Below are 21,774 nucleotides of genomic sequence, written 5' to 3'. Positions count from 1 at the left end.
GTCAACAGGTTGTTGTTCATCAAGGTTCAAGGTTTATTTGGGTGTTAAAATAATTTCTGTGTCAATTATGATTTCATTAGATTTGATTATTGTCATTTATTGATTGTATTAACAATTACAAATGGATCATTTAATTGCTTAATTATAACATTTTTTTATGATTTTCATTGATTCTTAATTTGATTTTAGTCTAATTACAAGTTACATTCAAATTGCATATTCATGTCGATTTAATTAATTGTAATATTATCCATCCGATTGCTCAAAACTTTAGAATGAGTTTACTTTGTAATTTTGTTTATCATTTAATCAGGTGGGTAAGCGCTTTGGACGGTCAGGTTAATTGCGGAAAAAGGCCTCAAATCTAAGTAATTAATTGTACCAAAATGATCCCCAATTAACTAAGCTAAGAATCAATCAGAGAAGGTTTTTCTCTTCTGATCTAATTGCTCTTATATCATCATTGTAAACAAAATAGTAACTTGGAGTTCGCATTTTCTGTCAAAAAATAGAAAAAGAAATAAATCAATCAATCAATAAATTGAATAATCATTCGATTAGAATTAAGTTTTGTCAACTAACCACATCACGAATCTGTCGATTAGCTCCAGCCTTGATCAACATCTTACCAATATGTTCAACTTTACTCGTGGCCATCGCATAGTGAAGCGGAGTCCGTCCGAGCTGAAATCAGAAAAATGATCAACAAGTGTCAACAATTGAGAAGAGTAATCAACTAATTACTGTACTTACATTATCTTGGACATTAGAAGCTTCTGGATTAGCATCAATTAAACTCGATATAATATCTAGATTACCGAAAAGTATGGCGATATGAAGAGCGGTTCGACTTCGACGATTTTTGGCCGTTACCAGGGTGGCATCAGAATCGACCAGACCAAGAACACCCTGAATATAATCATTCTTAATGAATGTGTGTAACTCTTCCCGTGATTTCTGAAAATAGGTTATATCCTGAAGAAGGTTAATCATTGAGGTTATTTTCCGTTTCCTTAGAACGGCGGTTACATCGTGTCCCTCTTCGTCGACTACGTTGGTCAGATCATAACCTTCGTGAGATAATCGCTGGACAAAGCCCACATTTCTCCGTACAAAAGCATCTAGAATATAATTATCAATGACCTGAACATTATCTTTAAGAGCTGAATTAACGGCAACATCTCGAATGGTCCGATATTTTTCATCTCTCTCCGGAATCAAGTATTCGGCTGAGGCCAACATTTGATAGAGAATCACTTTTTTCTGTGGTTTCGAGGAGACCAGATGAAGAACCGTTCGACCGTGTTCATCTTTTACTTGGCACAATTCGTACTCACTAACCACTTCTTCCCTTTTCCTCTCATCGGACGATTCTTCACCCGAAGATAAACTTTCCGGAGGTTGACCTGGGACCGAGCCCATAATCTGACGGATACTTTCTTGTAATTTATTTTTCTCCTCTTTCAATGTCTCTTTAAACTGAACCGAGATCGTTTCCACTTCCTTTTTGACATCTTCTTCTGCAACACCAGGACTAGTACTCAATTTGCCTTTAGCACCACTTCCATTAGTTGGTGTTGATGGTACTTTTTCATTGGCATCTACATGAACATCAGCGGCAATCTCATGATGAGTTGGCCCTTCATCTTCCTCTAATTGTGAATCACTTGGTGAAGGTGTTAATCGTGATTCAATATCAGCAGTCGGTGGTCGTTGCCAAACATCAACTGACCCTGGCTCTTTATGGTTAGATGAACTTTCCGTTTTAAGTGCATAGTTTGACAATAGGTCACCAATGGTCAACTCATGAGGATTTTCAAGGTAAAAATCAGCAGTGTGACCCAATTTATCAATAAGTGACGGATTGGCTCCCGCTTTTTTCAATATATCATAATATTGTTTATCTTTTGAGGCCATAACGGCTGCATAGTGAAGGGGAGTCCGTCCCTCATTATCTGGACCATCAAGTGTCTCCGGAAATTGGGTTATTATGTAAACAAGAACGTCCATGTGTCCATGAAGAACGGCGAGATGAAGTGGACTGGAACCAACATGATCACGAGAAAGAGCAAACCTTTTGCGCGTTAATATTGATCGGACTTCGTTGAAGTTACCTCGAACTACGGTCTCATGGACATTTCTAATCTTTGCCATATAAGCTGGAACTAAATCCAAAAATTCTTGCACAGTTTCTTTCGATGATTTTTTACCGATTAACCTTTCACCTTGACCAGCGATAACAACATGTTCTAACCTTAAAAGGTCACCGTCTTTAAGCCAAGTTTCAATTAGATCGTTTAACATGTCCACATTATCGTTACTATTATTAGAAATCGGTGATGATCCGCTCATCAAACGGGATGATGATGATTCACCAGATTTGGGTTTCTTTTTACCAGAACCAGAACGAGGGGGCTGATCACTTTTAGCACCATTCCCGTTATCATCAACTTGACCATCGCCACCTGATTGTTGACCATTTAGACCACTAGTTTTCGGGGATTTTGCTGGATTTTCATTGTTAATTTTATGCTCTTCATCTAATTTAGTTTCTTGATCATCAACTTTATTTCCATTTGATTGTTGATCCTTTTGATTTTTTTGTTCTCTTGATGATTCTTGATTTTGACTAATAATTTCATCTTTGTCCTCGACAATTAAACTAATTTCGTGATCATCAGATTTGATTTCATTTGAAGTTGACTCAGTTTTTTCATTCTCGTTAAGTTTTGATTGTTCAGAATTATTTTCATCATTTATCTCACTGGATTCTGGAGCAGTTGATTTACTGGGTTCATTTTCATTGGATTGATTAATTGATTGGTCTGATGATTTTTCATCTAAATTTATTTCATCCTCTTTCTCATGTGCTGATTGTGGTTTAGATCCTTTCGGTTGAGATGAACTTTTTTCTCCGCCATTTGCATTACCGATTTCTTCATCTTCTTCATCCTTCTCAATCTGATTAATTGCAGCTTCGACTGAAGCCTCTGAATCAGTTCCACCGGTTTTGATTCTCTCATCAACTTTATCATCAATTAATTCACTCGCTTCCTGAATACTAGTAACATCACCATCGCCGATATTCAAGCTAAGTTTAGATTCAGCCTGTTGAATGGATGATTCAACTAATCCTTGAACAATTTCCTTCGCTTGTCGTTCAACATCTGAATCAACATGAGACGAAGCTAATTGTTCAGTCTCATCTTCTGAGACTATTTCAGCTTCAACCTTAATGATTGGTATTAAATCAGTTGATTCACCATCACCACCAGTGCCTTGATTAGTATCTTCACCATTGGGAATATTTTCACCTAAATTTGATTCAGAATTTTGATTCTCCAGTTCTGGTTGATTCGATTCTTCCTTTTCATTGTTTTCGGAATTTTCTTCCAATTTCTCTTCCATTTTTCCAACCTCTTCATCTTCATCTTTCTCTTTATGCTCATTCTCTATTATTTTGTCATCAGTTCCGTCGCTACTTTTACCATCGATCGTTGGATTATTTTCAGTTTTTTCTTCGTTGAGTTTATTAACAGAATCTTCTTTGATCCGAACATTTTTAGCGATCCCTTTGGTACCAATAGTGGGACCATTTCGATTATTAAGAGATACTTTCTTTTTCTCAAGCCGATCCTTTGAACTACTTCGAGCACCGATTACTGAGGGCAGACTAGTTTTTCGATTAACTTTCATCTTTTTATCTTCGACAACTTTTTCACTTTCCGTTGACGATGGTGGAGTTTTCTTGAGAGAAGTGAACTTTTTAATTCCTCCTTTAGTGTTGGAACTTATTTTCTTGCCCTTAGGCAAACTTTTCTCCTCGATAACAGCATCTTGACGATTGTTTTCAATCTTTTCCTCGTCAATATTTTCACTTTCAACCAGCTGATCCTTTAAATCATCATCTTTCTCCTTAGATTCATCATCATCAGTCCTTTCTTCAATTTTTATCCCACTTCCTTCATCATCTTCAAACTTTGTCTCCTCGACGGTGGTTTCAGATTTGTGAGTTTCATTTGATTTATCGGTTTCCCTATCATCACCATCGTTCGTGGTCACTTGAGCTTCCGTGGACTCATCAACCAGTTCAGATTGATCAACTGGACTTTCTTTAACCACTTCGTCACTAACGATAACCTGATCATCGCCAGAATGACCAATGTTTTCATCTGCAGTCTCTTGACCAGATTCACCAGGAGAATCTTTATCAAATGTAAATGCAATAGACAAATAGAAATTAAAATAAAATAGATTTCAATTAATGTACTAAAAGAACCAAATTAAGTTTAACTGAAAAGTTAAACAAAAAAATGGGCGGCAAATAGAAAAATCGATTTAATAACTGGTGATCGATTTTTTTTCTACTTTATTCTAACAATTTAAATAATCTAATTTTTTTGAATTAATTGGAAATGAACATTCGATTAAGATTAAGAGATTAATTAGAAATTAATTAGTAGAGAAGTAAATTGATTAGAAGAATTTTAGTTTTCTGGTTAAAAAAGTAACCAGAAAAATCGATTTTTTACCTACGAATGTCAATCGATTATTCAACCAAAATTTTTCATAAAACCACCTGAAAGTTAATCATTTGTTGTTACTTTTAATTACCTTTAACAGTTGACTGAATTTCTGGTTCAATCGGTTGATTAGTGTTTATAGTATCAGTTTCATCGAGATTAACCTCCTTATCTTCATCAGTTTTGTCATCTAACTCATTCTGATCACCAGATTCATTTTCATTATCATCTTTCTGGTTACTGGTTTCATCTTGTTCTGGTTTTGGCTCATCGTTTGTTGATTGTTGATCAATTGTATCATTTTCCTTAATTTCTAATAGTTCACTTTTTGATTTACCATTTTCTAAATCGATCTCATTAGTGGAAATTTCCTTCTTGACACTTGGATCATCTGAGATGTTGTTTTTCACTTCAACCACCGGTGATGGATTATGATTGTTACTTAGATTCCGTTTACTTGGTGAATTATTTATATCAGAATTGTTAACAGCTGATGATGGGAATAATTTATTGTGATAAGCATCACCGGTTGTCTGTAATTTAAGGTAATGATCAGCGGTTCGACCTCTCAAATCAATAATCATCGGATCTCCACCAGCATCTAGAAGCTTCTTGTAAATTTCTTGCTGTTTATTTTGAGCAGCAATGTGAAGACCAGTCCGACCAAACTAAATTGATTGGAAACAATTAACAACATTATAATTGATCTCTTATGTTTATAAATAATCCAATTTACCTGATCCTTCAATAGAAGACAAGAAGAAGTAAATTCTTCCAACAAATAGTCAACAATTTCTGGTTGATCTCGAGATACAGCCAAGTGAATGGCCATTAGACCATTTTCATCTTTGGCTCGAATCAAATTTGGATCAGTTTCCAATATCCTTTGAACATTAGACAATTCACCATTAGTTATGGAAGCATGAAGTGTCCTGATATTATCAAGAAGATGTGGTAATCCTTTAAGAAATTTTCTCGACTCATCGCCCCAACTCGCCCTTCCCAAAAGGGCATCACCATAGCCATCAAGTGTCAACTCTAAAAGTGTCCCAGCGTCGCCTTCGTGTAAAGCATTGCTAATCTTTTCCCTTATACTTGGTAATAAGATTCCTCTTCTTTTATGTAAAGGCGACAAAACCTGATGATGACCATCACCATTTTTACGTTTAGAGTTGACCGCTAATCGGGAAAGCTCAGCGGGCAATGGTAACAAATGAACTCGATAATACTCAGCAGTTTTACCAACCTAATTTTCCAGCAAAATCAAACAAAAACACCAACAATCAATCGGATAATTTAATGGAAATAATCTTCTTCTATTCTTGGATTTTAATTGTTATCCAATTCATTTCCTCTCTCTCTCTACTACAACTTACCGAATCTCGAGCTCGTTGATCAGCACCCGATCTAAGAAGCACTTTGTAAATCTTTTGGCCATTTTTGTGAGTCGTTGCTGCAGCATAATGTAATGGTGTCCGACCCTCACGATCACGAGCATTAACTGTCTCCGGAAAGCGATCTAGTATAAATTGCACCACATCAATATGACCCAGAATGACCGCTTTATGAAGCGGAGCCATACCCAAGTGATCTTTAGCGAGAGCATAATCATTTTTATCTAAATGATCTTGAAGTCCAATTAGATCACCGCAAGAAACCGCCGCATGTATTTTACGAATTTTATTCATCACTTTGGGTAATGTTTCCTGAATATAATTCTGTATATCGGGTGATTCTTTAGCCTGATCGGACATTTCCACCTTCGACTTGACCCGATCTCCATGTCCCTCTAAAATGGCTCCTTCCAGGGAACTTAAATCTGCCTCTTGGATCCATTTTCTTAAATTGGCTGATGTAACTTCTCCTAATTATTTCATTTTCAATTCGCAAATTGGTTTCATGATGATTACCAGTAGATTGTCACAATTATAATATCAATAAGATGATAACAATAACAAAGATTAGGAGACATTATTTATAATGAGAAAACAAACTAATCAACAAAAATAATGGATTAGAGCCGATGTCTCTATCACTCTCTATGATTGTGACTTGATTGCGGTAACAATTTAAATCCTATCCATTAGTGTAACAGAAATAAAAGATTAACAATCAAAGTGCAAGGTAATCAAAGTAAAATCAAACAAAATGGAAGGAGTTAAAATCAATTGTGAAGATTGTATCAATATTTAGGTGATCAAAGAAATTGGTTCAACAATTAGAATTGCAAGCAATTTGGTGACGCAAGTTTCGAAATGTGAATCTAATCTATTAATTGTTATTAATAGATTGTTGTTATAATATTGATTATCGAAAAGTAAAATGGAAGGAAATTAAAAGTAATTCATTCGCCAGCAATTTAATGTAAGTTGTAATTTAATCAAAATTCGTTTCCAATCATTTAAATTGAATTTTGTTTCACTTCTTTCAATAGATCATCGTTGGACTTTAGAAGCAGAGACAAGACAAACGAAGGGAATGGCAACGTAATCAACAATTAAGATGGTGATTTGGATAAAATCGACTGACTAATTAACCTTTAATTACACATACACTCTTTAGCTCATCTTACCTCGTTTTCTAAATCGTCTCACTGATTTTAATCGAACTGTCGGTCGACTTTGGTTAATTGAAGATCGAGTTGATTTCCTCCGTTGAGCACATTTTTCAATTTTGGCATTTTGATCACAATAATAAGATAATGATGATGAAGATGGAGATTTAACATTATGAAGATGAGAGTGTTGATGAGCTGAAGAGGGCGAAGGACAATGTTTATTTCTGTCCGGAGGCCATATCATTGGATGACCTCGTTGGTAACAACCTTGAGTCACAGTGAAATCGTTAGATGAAGACCAACGATGGATTAAAATTCGAGGTGGTTCTCGTTTACGCTTCCCGGGTCCTCGAACTTTCCTCGAATTGGTCCTTCGAATTCTCATCTCATCAGACAGTTGATTTCTCTTCTTCTTATGAGAAGATCGACGATTTAAAGGCTCTTAGAAAGATGAATCAATACGTACAAAGGGTCAGAGGTAAATCTATATAAAGGTCATATTGGTCAAGTGACTAAATGTTATTTCGTAACTGAACGATAATAACAAATATTCAATGACCATTTTTCTCTTTTTATATTAAAGTGATTAATTAAGTTTAATTCTATATTCTTAGATGGACCCTCATTCATAATCTGGATGCTGGTCAGTTAAAAGGAAGTCGAAACTTGCGATCACCATTAGTCAATTGTTTGGATAATGTTAATAAAATCTTAATCATTTTCTTGTTTTGCTGGGAAAAATTAGAAATTATAAAACAAAAACTATTCTAGTTAATTATCAAGCTTGGAATCAGCTACGATTAGCTACTAATTAAACGCTGGAGCTAATCAATTGGTCTAACATGCAGATCATTTTGAATAAGTCATGATTCCCAATCTATTATATTTAATTTGCCAGTTTTTTGGAGCAATTATTTAACATCCACAACGAAATCAATAAAGTATTTAGATAGTAAAAAGTATTAATAATAAGTGATTTACTTAATATTGCCGGTGAAGAAAAGTTTAAACTACTACCAGGCTTTGAACGTAAATTGGCCTTGGTCAGAAGAGAGTGGGAAACATCACCCACCGAACCAGTGCTTGACCCTCCATCGGCATCGCCAGTTTCATGGTCACTCAGTCCAGTGTCACTTTTATATCCACTTAAATGAATCTCAGGCTTACGAGAATCAGGTGATAATCCTCTTCCTTTAATCGTACCCGTTATAATGGACATAATTGTAAATTCACAAGTAATTTAATTGTCAGCAACCAGTGGAAAAATAGATTGAAAACCATTTAATAGAATCACAATCAATGGTAGATCAATTAATACAAATTGATTGAAACATTTTTACTCCATCAACCTTAATTACTGTTCCTAATCAAATCGTAATCAGTATAAATCAACTGATGAAAAATTAACCTCATCGACTATGATAACAAGTTGATATTAGAAGTTAATGAACAACAACAATTAGAATTGATTATTGCGCAGAAATTGAGTTGGAAATGAACTATTGATATCTCTTTCTATGTGGATATCATGTCTATTATCATGGTGCTCCTGATAAGATAATCAATTGATTTAGTTGTATTATTATCATTACCTGTGTAAACCATTCTCGAAATAGGTTCAGAACTTTTCGTGACACTAAACCAGTTCGATCAATCAATTCTTTACCTTTTTTATATTCTTTGTTTTTACTTTTCCTTTTGTTTTCCATTTAAGTTATTATATCGTTATAACTTTGTTTTCACTCCCAAAATGTTCAATTCTAACGATAATTTAGGTCAAGATAATTCGAACTCGATTTAATCCCATCTATTAGTCTGATAACTCGATTAGTCCTCATGTCCAACTACAATTTATTGAATAGATTCAAATTTGATCCATTCTGATGATTAATTGATTTCTTGTTTTTCTTTTGAAGGATCGAATTGGATTACTGTAGTTACATTTGATTGTCATTTAGAACTTTTTTTCTCACTTACTTCGACAAGGTGATTTTGATTTAATTCGGTTTGCAGTGTTTATTGCGTAGTTTGCGTTTAAACGTTGACTTCGTTTCATTAATTGTTGCAAGTTAATCTGATCGGGAAAACGTAAATAGTATTCAGCCGATCGTCCTTTCTGTTGTAAAAACAAGAAAAAAAAAGTTCAACAATTACATTCATCGATTGGTCCAATAAGCGACACTGGTGATTTGGATAATAAGGTACTTACATAGTCTGGTAGATTAGCCGAAGCTCCGTTTTTAACTAGAACATTATAAATCATCCGATCGTCATCTAATCCTGCTGCATAATGAAGTGCTGTTCGTCCATCCTGAAGGTCAAGTGAATTTCATTAGAAGTGATTAGCTAATTGTTGCTGTTAATTTCTCATAGATAATTAGTTACAAGGGAGTGAATTATGACAAAGAAAAATCAAAAGTAAGAAAAAAATTCGAGTTTTTTTCTAAAAAACTTTTTTTATCGATTTCTCTCTCTTTCTTTCTTTCTTTCTTTCTTTCTTTCTTTCTTTCTTTCTTTCTTTCTTTCTTTCTTTTCTCGTTCTCTCTTGAATCTCTTCACGAAAACAGAATATTCTAACTGAGAGATTATCTCGAAATTTCTCACAACGATCGATTATCTAAATTATCGTCGATTTGAAAAGAAATTGCAAATTCTAATCCATATAAACTCACATGATCACGAGCATCCAAGGTAGATGGATATTCACTCGAAAGGAAAGAGGCGACTTCAAACTGACCATACAAAACGGCCTTATGTAACGGAGTACAACCAATTTGATCTCGAGCGAAAACGATCCCCTTCCGATCGAGGAGACTTTTCAAATCATTAACATTACCTCTTTGAGCTGATTTATGAAGTTCATTAATCTGATCCTATTGATACATTAAGAGAAACCAAAATATAAATGCTAATTATTAGTTAACAATCAATTCTAATCAATTACATACAATTAACGATGGGACATTTTTAAGAAACTCTTGGACAAGAGGAGCGGATGAAGTTTCACCAATCAACCGATCACCATAACCTTGGATAACAATTTCCTCGAGTGTTATTATATTTCCCTGCTTAATTAACTCTCTTATATTACTACGATGCATCAATGATCCTTTGGCACACCAGCAATTTAATCAACAATATGATTATGATGGATAAACAATTTAACATCCCAAGAGAGAAATGAAGAGTAAAACAATTAGTAAATTGTAATCATAATAGGCTCATAATAATAATAATAATAATTATCCGTAAAGGAAAAAACAATAATCCAACAATTTAGCAACTAAATCCAAGGAGTAAAAGTAATTACTGTGTGTTGTTTATGTGCTTGACAATTGTGTGTATTAATATAACAATTAAGGGAACCAAAATTTACCAGTAACAATCAATCAATCAATCAAACATTAAAATAGGATTGATATTAAATACTATTAAATAGTATTACCCAAAAACAAAAGCAGGTCAATTGTAACCTCAATCAAAACACAATGATTATTGCCCTTAATTGTTGTATTATCATTATCAGTTTTCAATGATAACAATCAAATTTTGCTCCATTACGATAACTAATGATGAAGATAATTAATGATAAACTCATAACTATCAGATCTTTGTTGGATTTTGTTGTAAAACTGTTGAATCAATTTTCGTTGATTCGTTGATTTCTGTTGATTGTAATTGTTTACTTCTTACTTGATGAATGTATTTTAGACCAACTTTGTGGATCGATGTTACGACTTGCTGATTTGCGACTTCGACGTTGACCTAATGGACGGGATACGATCGCACTTTCCCTTAATACGACAACGGAAACACCATCTTGATGATTTAAATAATCTTCCGGTTTCTTACCAAACTGTTTACAATCAAAGAAGAATAGAAAATGAAAAACAAATTATCGGAAAAAGTTCTAACCAATTATCATTAATATCTGAATGATGATCAGTATTTAAATTTAGAATACGAGTTGATACAATTAGTGAATGTTGATTATTGATTCTAAATGCTGGTGACCTTGATTTAATTCTCATTCGCATTTGAATAATCAACTAGACACTTTGATTGTCATCTCAAGGAGAAAGGAGGAAGACAGATAAAGTCCATGGACTGGTCAATCCAGGCGTGTCCATAATAGTAATATTTATAACCTATTATTAGTATTATTATCATGATGACTTCTCATTGATAATTAGGATTCATTTTGGTGAAATCTTTTATCCTTGACATACACACACACACACACATTCACTCAATGGACACACTGGACACACTGGACATTAAAAAACCGGAACAAGAAATTATTTGAAAAAAAGAGCAAGTGAACAGAGGAAAGGTAATAATGGACACGAGATTAACTGTTAACGAGAAATTATCACGTTATAATTTGCTACAGATAATTGTCACAAGTTAATCATGAATGAATGGAAATTGAATATCTCAAAAACAATTAGACTAATTAGTTGATTAACTTACCATATCTAATGATTTCTCATCAGCACCCGCTTCAGATAGCATCCGATAAAGATCAGCACTTTCTGGCAAAACGGCAGCGTAATGTAAGGGTGTCCGTCCTCGCTAATCCAACGGTGGATTAAACAAGAAAAAGGATTAAACTTTTACCTGAGTTAATCTCTTAATTACTATTTACATTTGATTATCATGAATCAATGAACATGAAAAAAATCGAGAATCGAGTAAGAAAAATGAAACCCAAATGAAATAATATCGATAATTTTTTCTTCTCTCTTTCTTTCCTTTCTCTCCTCTAGGGATTTATCTCACTTTTCCACCCTGAGAAACCCACCCCACTCCCACCTTTGGTTACTATTATTTGGCATATAACTACAACAATCAAAACAATTTAGGTCAATTGATCATGAGTTACCATGACACTGGACATTACGATTGAGGAAAAGTTTTTTTTTTCAAACCTTATTGAAAAATCGTACAATCAAAAGTTAATTCACTTATTTATTAACTACCAGCAATCAACTATGAATATTAACCAAGGATCATCATCTTATCATCAACTGATCCGTTTAATTGTTGTTGTTTACCTTAATTGTTTTCAATGAAAAGCAATTAATCAAATGGGTAACCTTGAATTTGACATGATTGTAAATTCTGGTGATGATTCTGGTTAATGTAATAATTTGATGATAGTTTATTGATAATTTTACTAGTTTGATTTGATAATCAACTAATCTTGTGGTCTAATCATTTGGGAGTGTGTAAAAATCAAGAGTCATTATTATTAATCATTGACAATCAAATCAGGTAACAAGAAACAAAACAAATTATCCAGTCTATTAGTTGATTAATTTACTAATAAAATGATTGTATTTTTATTTCTCATTGTATCTCCATAGTTACCTTAATAACTGGGAGTTAATTATTTAATAACTTTTACAACAATTTAATCAATTTTTTACTCTCTCATTGAGAGAGCAGAAAATTAATGATAAATTACTGGAAATGAATATAATATTTTGAGACATTGATTAACGATTGACGATCATATCAAATTGTTGGTTTACTATTATTATCGTTATTGTTTAATTGTCTCAAACAAAAAGTGGAATAATTTTCTTTCAGTTCTGATTGATTCGACCTGAATTTTTCTTTCCGTTTATTGTTCAATTTGATCATTAGAATCATGTTAATGATGATGATTGGGTGACAATGAATGTTAATTATGATGATTGAGAAAACAAAAAAGATGATTAACTCACATTATCTCGAGTGTGTATTGTTGATGGAAATCGTTCTAAAAAATATTCGATGATTTCTTTTTGACCATAAATGACCGCTTTGTGTAGAGGAGTAGCTCCCATTTGATCCCGACAAAAGGCCAATCGTTTCCGGTCGATTAATTGTTGAACATTACGAAGATTTCCTAAGGTAACTGCCCTATGGATCTCATCGATTTTTACCTTTCGATTTTGGGTTAGAACAAAAAAAGCAAACAATCAATTGACATAATCGACGAGTAGGTGGATAAGATTTTAATCATTTCATAGGAAAATAAAGAGTTAATCAACAATCAACGAAAACAACCAGTTCGAAATCAATTAAAACTAATAACTTTTTTCTTCTTTCTCGTTAATCATGTTAATTGTTATTAATTCTGTTGATTTTTTCTTCTTCTCTAATTGTGTTGAATGAATTATTTTTATTATTCTTACCATGTCGATTGATTTATCATCATTTTTCTGTATATTTAACATCATATTAATTTCTGGACTTAAACTTGGTGATCCTAATGGTTGATTGTGATTAAATTGATTGTTAGATTTAAATAAAGTTGATGGACTGGTTGATTGACTATTGTTATGGTTTTGATTGTTAACCGATGTTGAATTGACCAATTGTGTTGGACGCATTGTTATTGTCCACTATAGATGATCGTCAGCTGATTTCACAATTTAATTGCACAACAGAATCATGTGATTAGCTTAATTGTTACCATTCAGTAAAGGTATTGGACTTGATGAGAATGAAAAAAAAACATTATTATTATTAAATAAACTAAGAATAAGGGGAAAGATTGTCACATCTTTAATTGTTTGCAATTAAATTACGTTGTAGTATTACTATGTTCAGATTAAACTGTTCACCATCAATTGTTAATCTAAATTGTTGGTTGATTGTGATTACATTGCTGAAGAAACAATCGAATCAATCATTTCCTTTGGAATCTGCGTACAATTGATTTACTATTTTTAACCAAATCTCTTTAATCAGGTCAAGGTAAATTACTTTGTCTTCATTAATTATCAGGTAAAAATGAATAATTAGCTAATTTGTGGTCAAATTAATTGATTAATCATCAAAACAATCAGCAAATAAACAGAGTAAATGTTTATAAATCATAATATGAGTTTATCGATATCAACAAAATTAGAAAAAAAAATTTCTGGTTAATCATTAATGAAGAAAATCAATCGAAATCAATTGAAATTTGTAATTCTCATTCGGTTAACAATTAGTGTCACAATTAACCAACGTAATTTTGATTGATTGATGAACGATGATGATTATTATTGAATATAATTGGTGCAATTATCTAATTATATATAAATTTAAAGAATTGAGATGTTGATTTAAAATTAGAAAAGCAAATTTACAATCAAGAGGATTTAGAAAGGAAAAGTTAAATTACTAAATTATCCTGATTTACTTTGAGAAAGCAAAAAAAACTAATCATGATTAACTGTTTCACTTAAATCAATTAGTGACAGTTAAGAGTTAACATGATAAATACAATTAAATCGATTCCGGTTTCAATAGTTAACTAATTATATTAATCATGGATTGTTTTAAAATTAGAAAATTAATTTCATCCGATAATGTTAATATCTCATTGATCCGTATTAAGAATCATGAAAATTAAAGTTAATCATGATGAAGGGAAAATGTTACAATCATTTCTAATGATTAAAATTTAATCTTCTTAATAATCTAACCAATTAATTATATATAAAAATGGTGACAATATTAATAAATCTAATACTTTGGTGATGATGATGATTGGGATTATTATTAATTGTTGTTGATTGTCACCCACCTTTAAATAACGGGATATTTAAAACTCACAATCAAATGATTGTTGACAAACAAAAAGTTTATTTATGTTTACAAAATGATGATGATAAATAAGATGTAAACAACAGGACATTAGATTGTTATATTTTTTGATTGTCATCATTATCATTAAATTGCGTGTTGATTAACTGCAACAATCAATGATAATCAGACAAAAACAACAACAATCAGCATCAAGTGACTTGAGAAATATATAATTTGGTTGACAGAACATTAAAATGTTGGTTAACATGAAAGAAAGAGAGAAGATGAAATTTTATCATTGATACACATCAATACATTTGCATAAAGGTGAAAGATGAAAGATGATGATGATGATGATGATAAAATATTATGAAAGAGAAAGAGAGAAGAAAAGAAAGAGAATCCAATCCAAAGTAACATGAATTTGATGGTAAATGAAGATGAAAAGATGATGAGGATGATAAAAGGGAGAGACATGAAGGCTTGTCTAAACGAAGGAAGAAAGAGAAGAAAGAAAGTGAAGATAAAAACTGGATGAGAGAGAGAGAGAGAGAGATTATCGTTCCAACGAAAAAAGTTTGAGCTTCACTCGACGTTGTTGTTTGTTGTCATTGATAATTCACTTTATCAACAATCAGTTAATTGTTGTTCTGTTTTAAAATGTAAACTTGAATTGTGTTGTTAAAATTGTCACCATTAATTGTTACTTTTTCTTGTTGTTTAATCCCAATCATTGAGTTTTTTTCAGTCACAAATTCAATTACAAATCTCCTTTTGAGCAATCAAGATGATTAGTTGATAAAATAACTAAATCAATCATCATTTTTTCAAATTATCAATCAATTTGGTTAATAAATCAGCAGAAAATTTGAAAAAGTTGAAACTAATCAAAGTTTACCATTTAAATTAACTATCAATTGATTGGGATTGACACAAAAACACAAAACACCAAACCAAATGATCAATAGTTAATTATGATTATTATGAGATTATGTTTCCAAAGGATTAAATGGCCGTTAATCTGGTCTTAATTGTTGTGATTATTTGGTTTGTTATTTCAAGTCTTTCAACAACAATAACAACAACAACAACAGCATCTTCATCATCAACATCATTATCATCCTCATCCTCATCATCAGCTGATGATTCAAAAACTTATCTAGTCAATGGTAACAATCAAAATCCACATAAAAATAATTACTGGTTCTCATTTGCATCTTCATCCCCATCACCTGTAAGTCATTCAATCATTGAACTACCTGGATTATCATCATTATCATCCGCATCTATTGATAAACGTCATTATAACAATGATCTCGATGCCATGGAAAACAATCCCGCTCGTGATTACGCTATATGGTCGGCGATCGCTTCGTCTCTTGCAAAGTGGAATCACATGAGAGTATCAAAGTTACGACAAAGGTTCAAATTAAAGTCGATCAATTTTTCAAGATCAATTTCTAAATCGAAAGGATCAACTAAATTATCATCTTCAACCTCAACACCAACAAGTACTTCATCACCTTCATCTTCATCTTTATCTTCATCATCGTCATCACAAAAAATAGTCAAACATCATCATCGAGTCAGAAGGTAATGGAAACTTTTTTTTATCGAACTTGAGTTCTAATAACGTTCTAACGTGATTATTATTACAATTAACTCGTGATAATCACTTTTGATTGTTAATTACGTTTCCGTTGTCCATCATGTTAAGTTTATCCTGTTAATTGTTAACTAATGACTACAATATTAATCAAAAGTTTCAGATGAATATGATTTCTTTGTGTTTTGTTATCGTTTATTAATTTTTCCCCTCAAATCACAATTAGTTAATTATTATCACAACTTATTGATTGTTGAGACTTTCTCATTGATCTATAATCTCATTGAAAGTTCATTGATTGTAATCATTGACAGTTAATTGTTAAAATTTGTCAGGGATAAGAATCAACTTAAAAAAAGGAAACAACCAATTTTAATTATGTTTTAATTGTACTTCAAGTGTCAAAAAATATCCTTTAATCAACACAATCAAGAGGAATAATTTAAATTTCAAGTGATTTAATATTTATCCAAATTGATCACAATTAGTCACAACAATCAGTTAACATTAACAATCAGCAGAATAACAATTAGAGTAAACAGAAAAGTTTTGATTAAACCAAACAAATGAAATGACAATTTAAATAAGGAAATTGATTGAATATTAAAATTTGTTTCTCTTTAATTATAACAGAGATGAAGAAATGATTTGCTATCGCAACATTGGTTGTTTTCGTGATGAAGGTCCATTTGATTATTTGGACACTTTACCTGCCGCTCCCGAAGTGATCAATACAACCTTTACCTCTACACTCGGACCAATCCAATTGAAGGGTCACCAATTGACCTGACCAATACAAGCTTATCATTAACTGATTTTAAAGATTCGGGTCCAGTTAAAATAATAATCCATGGATTTGGTTCAACTGGACGAGATCCTTGGGTCCTACAAATGGCTGAAGCTTTACTTTACGTTGTAAGTATTGACCATGAAAATGAACCTTTTTCAACAATCAACTAATTGTCAACAATTAGTTAACCATAGAGACTAAAGAAAAACAAAATAGTCGAAAAACTTTTTTTTTTCTTCCACAGTTTAGTAATCAAGGTGATCTTAAATTGTAAACACTTTGAACTTCCGTTATAATAAGGCAACATATTGATCTTAATTTAATTGTTACAATTGTTCACCAAACAATTGAAATATCATCTTCAATGATTATGAATGGGAAAAGTTAAATTTCCTGCTAACGATTGGTACGATTGATGATTAAGGTTTAATCGTTAACATCATGTCACAAGTTGATTAGATTGTTAAATTAAACTACACAATCAAAAATTATCATTATAAATATTGTCTTTACCATGAGAAATTAACGATTTAATCATTATGATTAGTGGAAGAGTAAAAAAACTTTAATCAGTTGATTGTTGATCAATTGTGATCAAGTTGAACTACAAGTTTTCAGGTTTCAGTTTCTTGGTCTACTGAGTAATCAGTAATATCGTCATGATAATGATGATGAGATTTTTTTTTCTTCTTGATTTGATTACCCTGAATGATGATGATACTTTTATTTGATGATATAATTAAACTTTGACCATGACAATTTAAGATTAAATCAACTGTTGATTTTCAGTGATAGCGGTAAAATAATCATGATTTAACATGGATGATGATTGGAAATGAATTAAATTGGGGCGGAAGATAAAAAAGATGAGGATGAATTAGATGTTTAAATAGACTTGTTGTTGATTCGCTTTGTTTCATTTTCATAAGATGATAATGATGATGAAGATGAGGATGAGGATGAGGATGATGAAAATAAACTCAAGATGAGGATGAAGTAGTTTACCTTTTTGTTTTGTTTTCTTGATTCGGTCATTGGCATTGGAGGAGGAAGATGATGAGGATGATGAGGATGACCGTGGAGATGATGTTAGTTGTGGGGTGGAAGATGATGAAGATGAGGATGATAAACTTTCCACCCTCATCCCCGGTAACATCTAAATCTGGTCAATCTATTTGGGTCAATTGGTTTGGGATTAAAAAAGGTTTCTAATCAATTGTCAGCTACTGTAATCAATTGATTGTTCTTGGTGGTGAAAGTCATTAATTGCTTCCCGTTAACTGTAAATAATTAAGTCTTCATTTATTACAATCAAAAATTACGATCAATTTTATTATTACGATTAATATTTTATCTGAGTAAACTTTTCAATTGGAATAACAATTTATTAACTATTTTTGACTTCAATCATTTAGTTTTCTGATCGTTATTTTCAACAATTAAGTTAATCTGAATTGATTATCATGTAAATGATTTAGAGACAAAAAGAAATAATTTCTGGTGATTACATTTAATTGAGAAACAATTAAATTACCATTTTGAAAGGGAAAATTAAGAAACGTTATTGTAACAATTAAATTGGTCGATAAACAATTAACATCAATTACTTGATTGTTAATTGCGTGTTTCCATTGAAAGGTAAAACTTGATAATAATAATCAACAATTAAGTTATTTAAGTAACAACTTTTTTGACGAAAAGTTGTTACAGTCGAGTGACAATTTACTAATCATATTAATAACAATTTAGATGTTAATTGTTAATCAAATTGAATCAGCGAATCCGTTTCTCTTTAACAATTAAGGGGAAAATTTCAAAAGGGGGGAAGGTTAATCACAATATGATTAATCCAATTGTTGTTTAACAGTAATCACAATAGTTTCAATCAGTTTAACTAATTGTTTGGTTTAATTTTAACAGGACGATGTCAATGTGATTGTCGTTGATTGGGGCAATGGGGCAGCGTTGCCCAACTATGTCCAAGCGGCGGCCAATACCCAACTAGTTGGTAAACAAATCGCTCTACTAATTAAAATGCTGATGTATGAAAAGGGCTACAAAGCGGGCGATTTTCACTTGATTGGCTTTTCCTTGGGCGCTCATATCGCCGGTTTCACGGGAACTGAGGTTAAAAATATTTCTCGAATAACTGGCCTGGATCCCGCTTCTCCGCTTTTCGAGGGTTACACGGCAAAAGTACGTTTAGACTCGGAGGATGCCCAATTTGTGGATATTATTCATTCCAATGGTGACTCATTTCTCCGAGGTGGATTAGGTTCTTTTGAGCCGATGGGCCATGTTGACTTTTACCCGAACGGTGGACGAAATCAGGTCGGCTGTAACTCAGTGTTTGTCGGAGCAATTAATGACATCTTTTATGGTCGATGGCAATCACTTTGTCACCACCGGAGGGCATTTAGATTCTTTATCGATTCGGTAGTGGCAACTTGTAAATTTCACGCCTTTTCATGTGACAATTATGCTAAATTTTTACGCGGTGAGTGTTTCGACTGTGGTAAAGATGGAACCGGTTGCGGAAATATGGGCTATTTTGCCAATCAATCACCCGGTCGAGGTAAAATGTACCTTGTAACTCGAGATTCTGAACCTTTTTGCGGTAAGTTAATTGTTATCGAACTTAAAAACCAATTAACTTAACTGTTTCCAACTTGATCCTCATAATTATTATTGTATTCCAATTAAAAACAGCCAATCAATACAAGATACAAATCGTAAGCAGCAGTGGACAATCATCTACCTGGGGCAAATTGGAGGTCATTTTTTTAACCAAAGATCGTAATGAAACCTTCCAATTAACAAGTGAATCAGATGAGATTAAGGATGAATCCTTAATCCAAGGATTAGTTGTTGCTCATCCGCTGGTTCGTAATATAACCTCGGCCATTGTTAAATATACCAAATATCGAGGTTGGATTTACTCGGGTAAAGATTTTTGGGGAATTGATAAAATCTTATTAACCAATTCAGATGGAGAAATGTAAGTTGAAACCAATCAAATCACTTTAATTGTCACAATTAACTTTAATCTCGTATGTGTGTTGCTTTTAAATTGTTACAATTTTCATTTAAATTTCTCCAAATTAAATCATCTTCATAATCTAATTGATGGTTAACATTGTTTCTATTAAGTTAATTGTTTAATGCATTTATTAATAAGATACAATCAATCAACAATAATTATCTTTAATCAAATTTAAATTTAATTCAATTATTTAAATAAAACACAAAATTTGTCTGTTGAAATTGTTTTCAGTTTCCAATCTGAGAAAAGTAATTTAATAAATTACCTAATTAAAGTTGATTAAAATGCCGAGAACCATTAACAACAAGTTAAGGTGATAATGATTAAGCTTATAAAATTTGTTAATTGTTGTTAAAACAAAACAATTATTCAGATGATCTGATTAACTGATTAACAAACACAACAATCAGTGTTTGTAATCATTAATCAATGGTCCACATCTTTAAAATTGATTGAGAGACCTGAGAAATCAATGAGTTAAAAGTTTTGTTCAATTTAATTAACAATCAAATTAACTGAACCATTGATTGATCAAGACAATCAAGTTAATTGCTGTACTCTTGTTGTTGAGCAAAAATCAAATTGAAATCCAAAACTGAACACACAACAATTGCAGATCGGATTATCTTTTGATCTGAATAGTTTTTTTTTCATTATCATTTCTAAATCCTGATTCTTAATCATCATTAATTTTAATTGTTATCCCAACAAACAGGATCTCATATTGTGGTTACAATACAATCCTGGAAGACAGTATATCTTTACAATTAGACCTTGTTAAAGGTAATTGTACCGTTGAGATAACCGCTGATTCGAGTCACAATAACCGATTGGCTCGATTGGTTTGGCAGGTCGTCTCTGGACCAACTAAAGGTCGTCCACCTAAATTACTTTGGCGATTATCATTAACCTCGGAAGATATTTGATTAATTGTTCTCAACAATTAACTTTTCTTTTACCTAAATTGTCCAAAAATCTTGATGATTGAACAATACAAGTAAATATTGGAGGGGAAAATTAGGTCGATCACAATTAAATCATCGATGATCTGGATTATTTTTAACTGAACTTGAGACGATTATTTATTGATCTTGATCTCTTGTCCTTTCACCTTTACGATGACCCTGACCTGGAAAATGGTTTCATATTAATTGTTGCCTATCATTTAATTTCTTGAATGGCGTTCCACTGATTACCAATTGCTGATCACCATTCATGATAAATTTTTCTTGCGACAATTAACTGAATTGTTGGACTAATTTTTTTTCATATTCTTGCGCCTTTCCTGTTAACAATTAACAAATTGTCACATTGATATTAATAATTTTTCAATTCTATTTTATTATCAGATTTTTGTATCTACTTTTTTTCATAATTAAATCAAAATCTTTGATACGATTAAAAGATTTACTATTTTGATTATCAAGACATTGAACTTGAATTCATATCATCATGTTGATTCTGATGTTTATCATGGTTTTTTTTTCATTTCATCGCTGAAGGAGTGAAATATATCTTATAGAAAAGGAAGATGAGAGAGAAAAAGTTCTGAACATCGACTCAGAAGATTCAGATTCCCACCGTGGGCATTCATGATGATGGTAAAAGTAGTTATAGGAAAGAGAGATGAACAGTTATCATGATGCTCGGGAGCATCTTCATCACGATTTGAGTGAGATGATGGAA

At 32.1% G+C, this 21,774-nt stretch overlaps 2 protein-coding genes across 2 annotated transcripts; one reads left to right on the top strand and one right to left on the bottom strand.

Annotated features, from left to right (window-relative positions):
- Window positions 1-51: 51 nt before the first annotated feature.
- LOC128388524 (uncharacterized) lies at window positions 52-13,703 on the bottom strand. Its single transcript, XM_053347934.1, has 15 exons — window positions 13,266-13,703; window positions 12,813-13,013; window positions 11,554-11,655; window positions 10,774-10,936; window positions 10,029-10,189; window positions 9,753-9,953; window positions 9,290-9,391; window positions 9,058-9,196; window positions 8,062-8,271; window positions 5,900-6,387; window positions 5,260-5,769; window positions 4,615-5,191; window positions 754-4,205; window positions 583-684; window positions 52-498 (listed from the first exon to the last, which is right to left on the bottom strand). The coding sequence occupies exons 1-15, from the start codon at window positions 13,461-13,463 to the stop codon at window positions 418-420; spliced, it is 6,687 nt and encodes a 2,228-aa protein (XP_053203909.1). The 5' UTR covers window positions 13,464-13,703; the 3' UTR covers window positions 52-417.
- A 1,552-nt stretch (window positions 13,704-15,255) lies between these two features.
- LOC128388539 (pancreatic triacylglycerol lipase-like) lies at window positions 15,256-21,507 on the top strand. Its single transcript, XM_053347951.1, is given in 6 exon segments — window positions 15,256-16,242; window positions 16,889-16,998; window positions 17,001-17,170; window positions 18,966-19,662; window positions 19,755-20,043; window positions 20,804-21,507. Coding segments are annotated over 6 exon segments (2,061 nt in total). The 5' UTR covers window positions 15,256-15,658; the 3' UTR covers window positions 21,015-21,507.
- Window positions 21,508-21,774: the final 267 nt, after the last annotated feature.

The sequence above is a fragment of the Panonychus citri genome, unplaced genomic scaffold (assembly GCF_014898815.1).
Source record: "Panonychus citri isolate SS breed McGregor unplaced genomic scaffold, ASM1489881v1 Contig00100, whole genome shotgun sequence".
Classification (NCBI taxonomy): domain Eukaryota; kingdom Metazoa; phylum Arthropoda; class Arachnida; order Trombidiformes; family Tetranychidae; genus Panonychus; species Panonychus citri.
The sequence above is the reverse complement of the archived record's forward strand: the minus strand, read 5'-3'. Positions and strand labels throughout refer to the sequence as shown.

What these genes read in the sequence shown, in the direction of transcription:
- LOC128388524 (XM_053347934.1), bottom strand. Translation starts at nt 13,463, where the DNA reads ATGCGTCCAACACAATTGGTCAATTCAACATCGGTTAACAATCAAAAC. An exon ending in CCTTGGATGCTCGTGATCAT is followed by an intron (nt 9,392 to 9,752) that starts GTGAGTTTATAT and finishes CTTGACCTTCAG; the next exon opens with GATGGACGAACAGCACTTCA. An exon ending in ATCAAAATCACCTTGTCGAA is followed by an intron (nt 8,272 to 9,057) that starts GTAAGTGAGAAA and finishes GTACGATTAAAG; the next exon opens with GAAGAGGATTATCACCTGAT.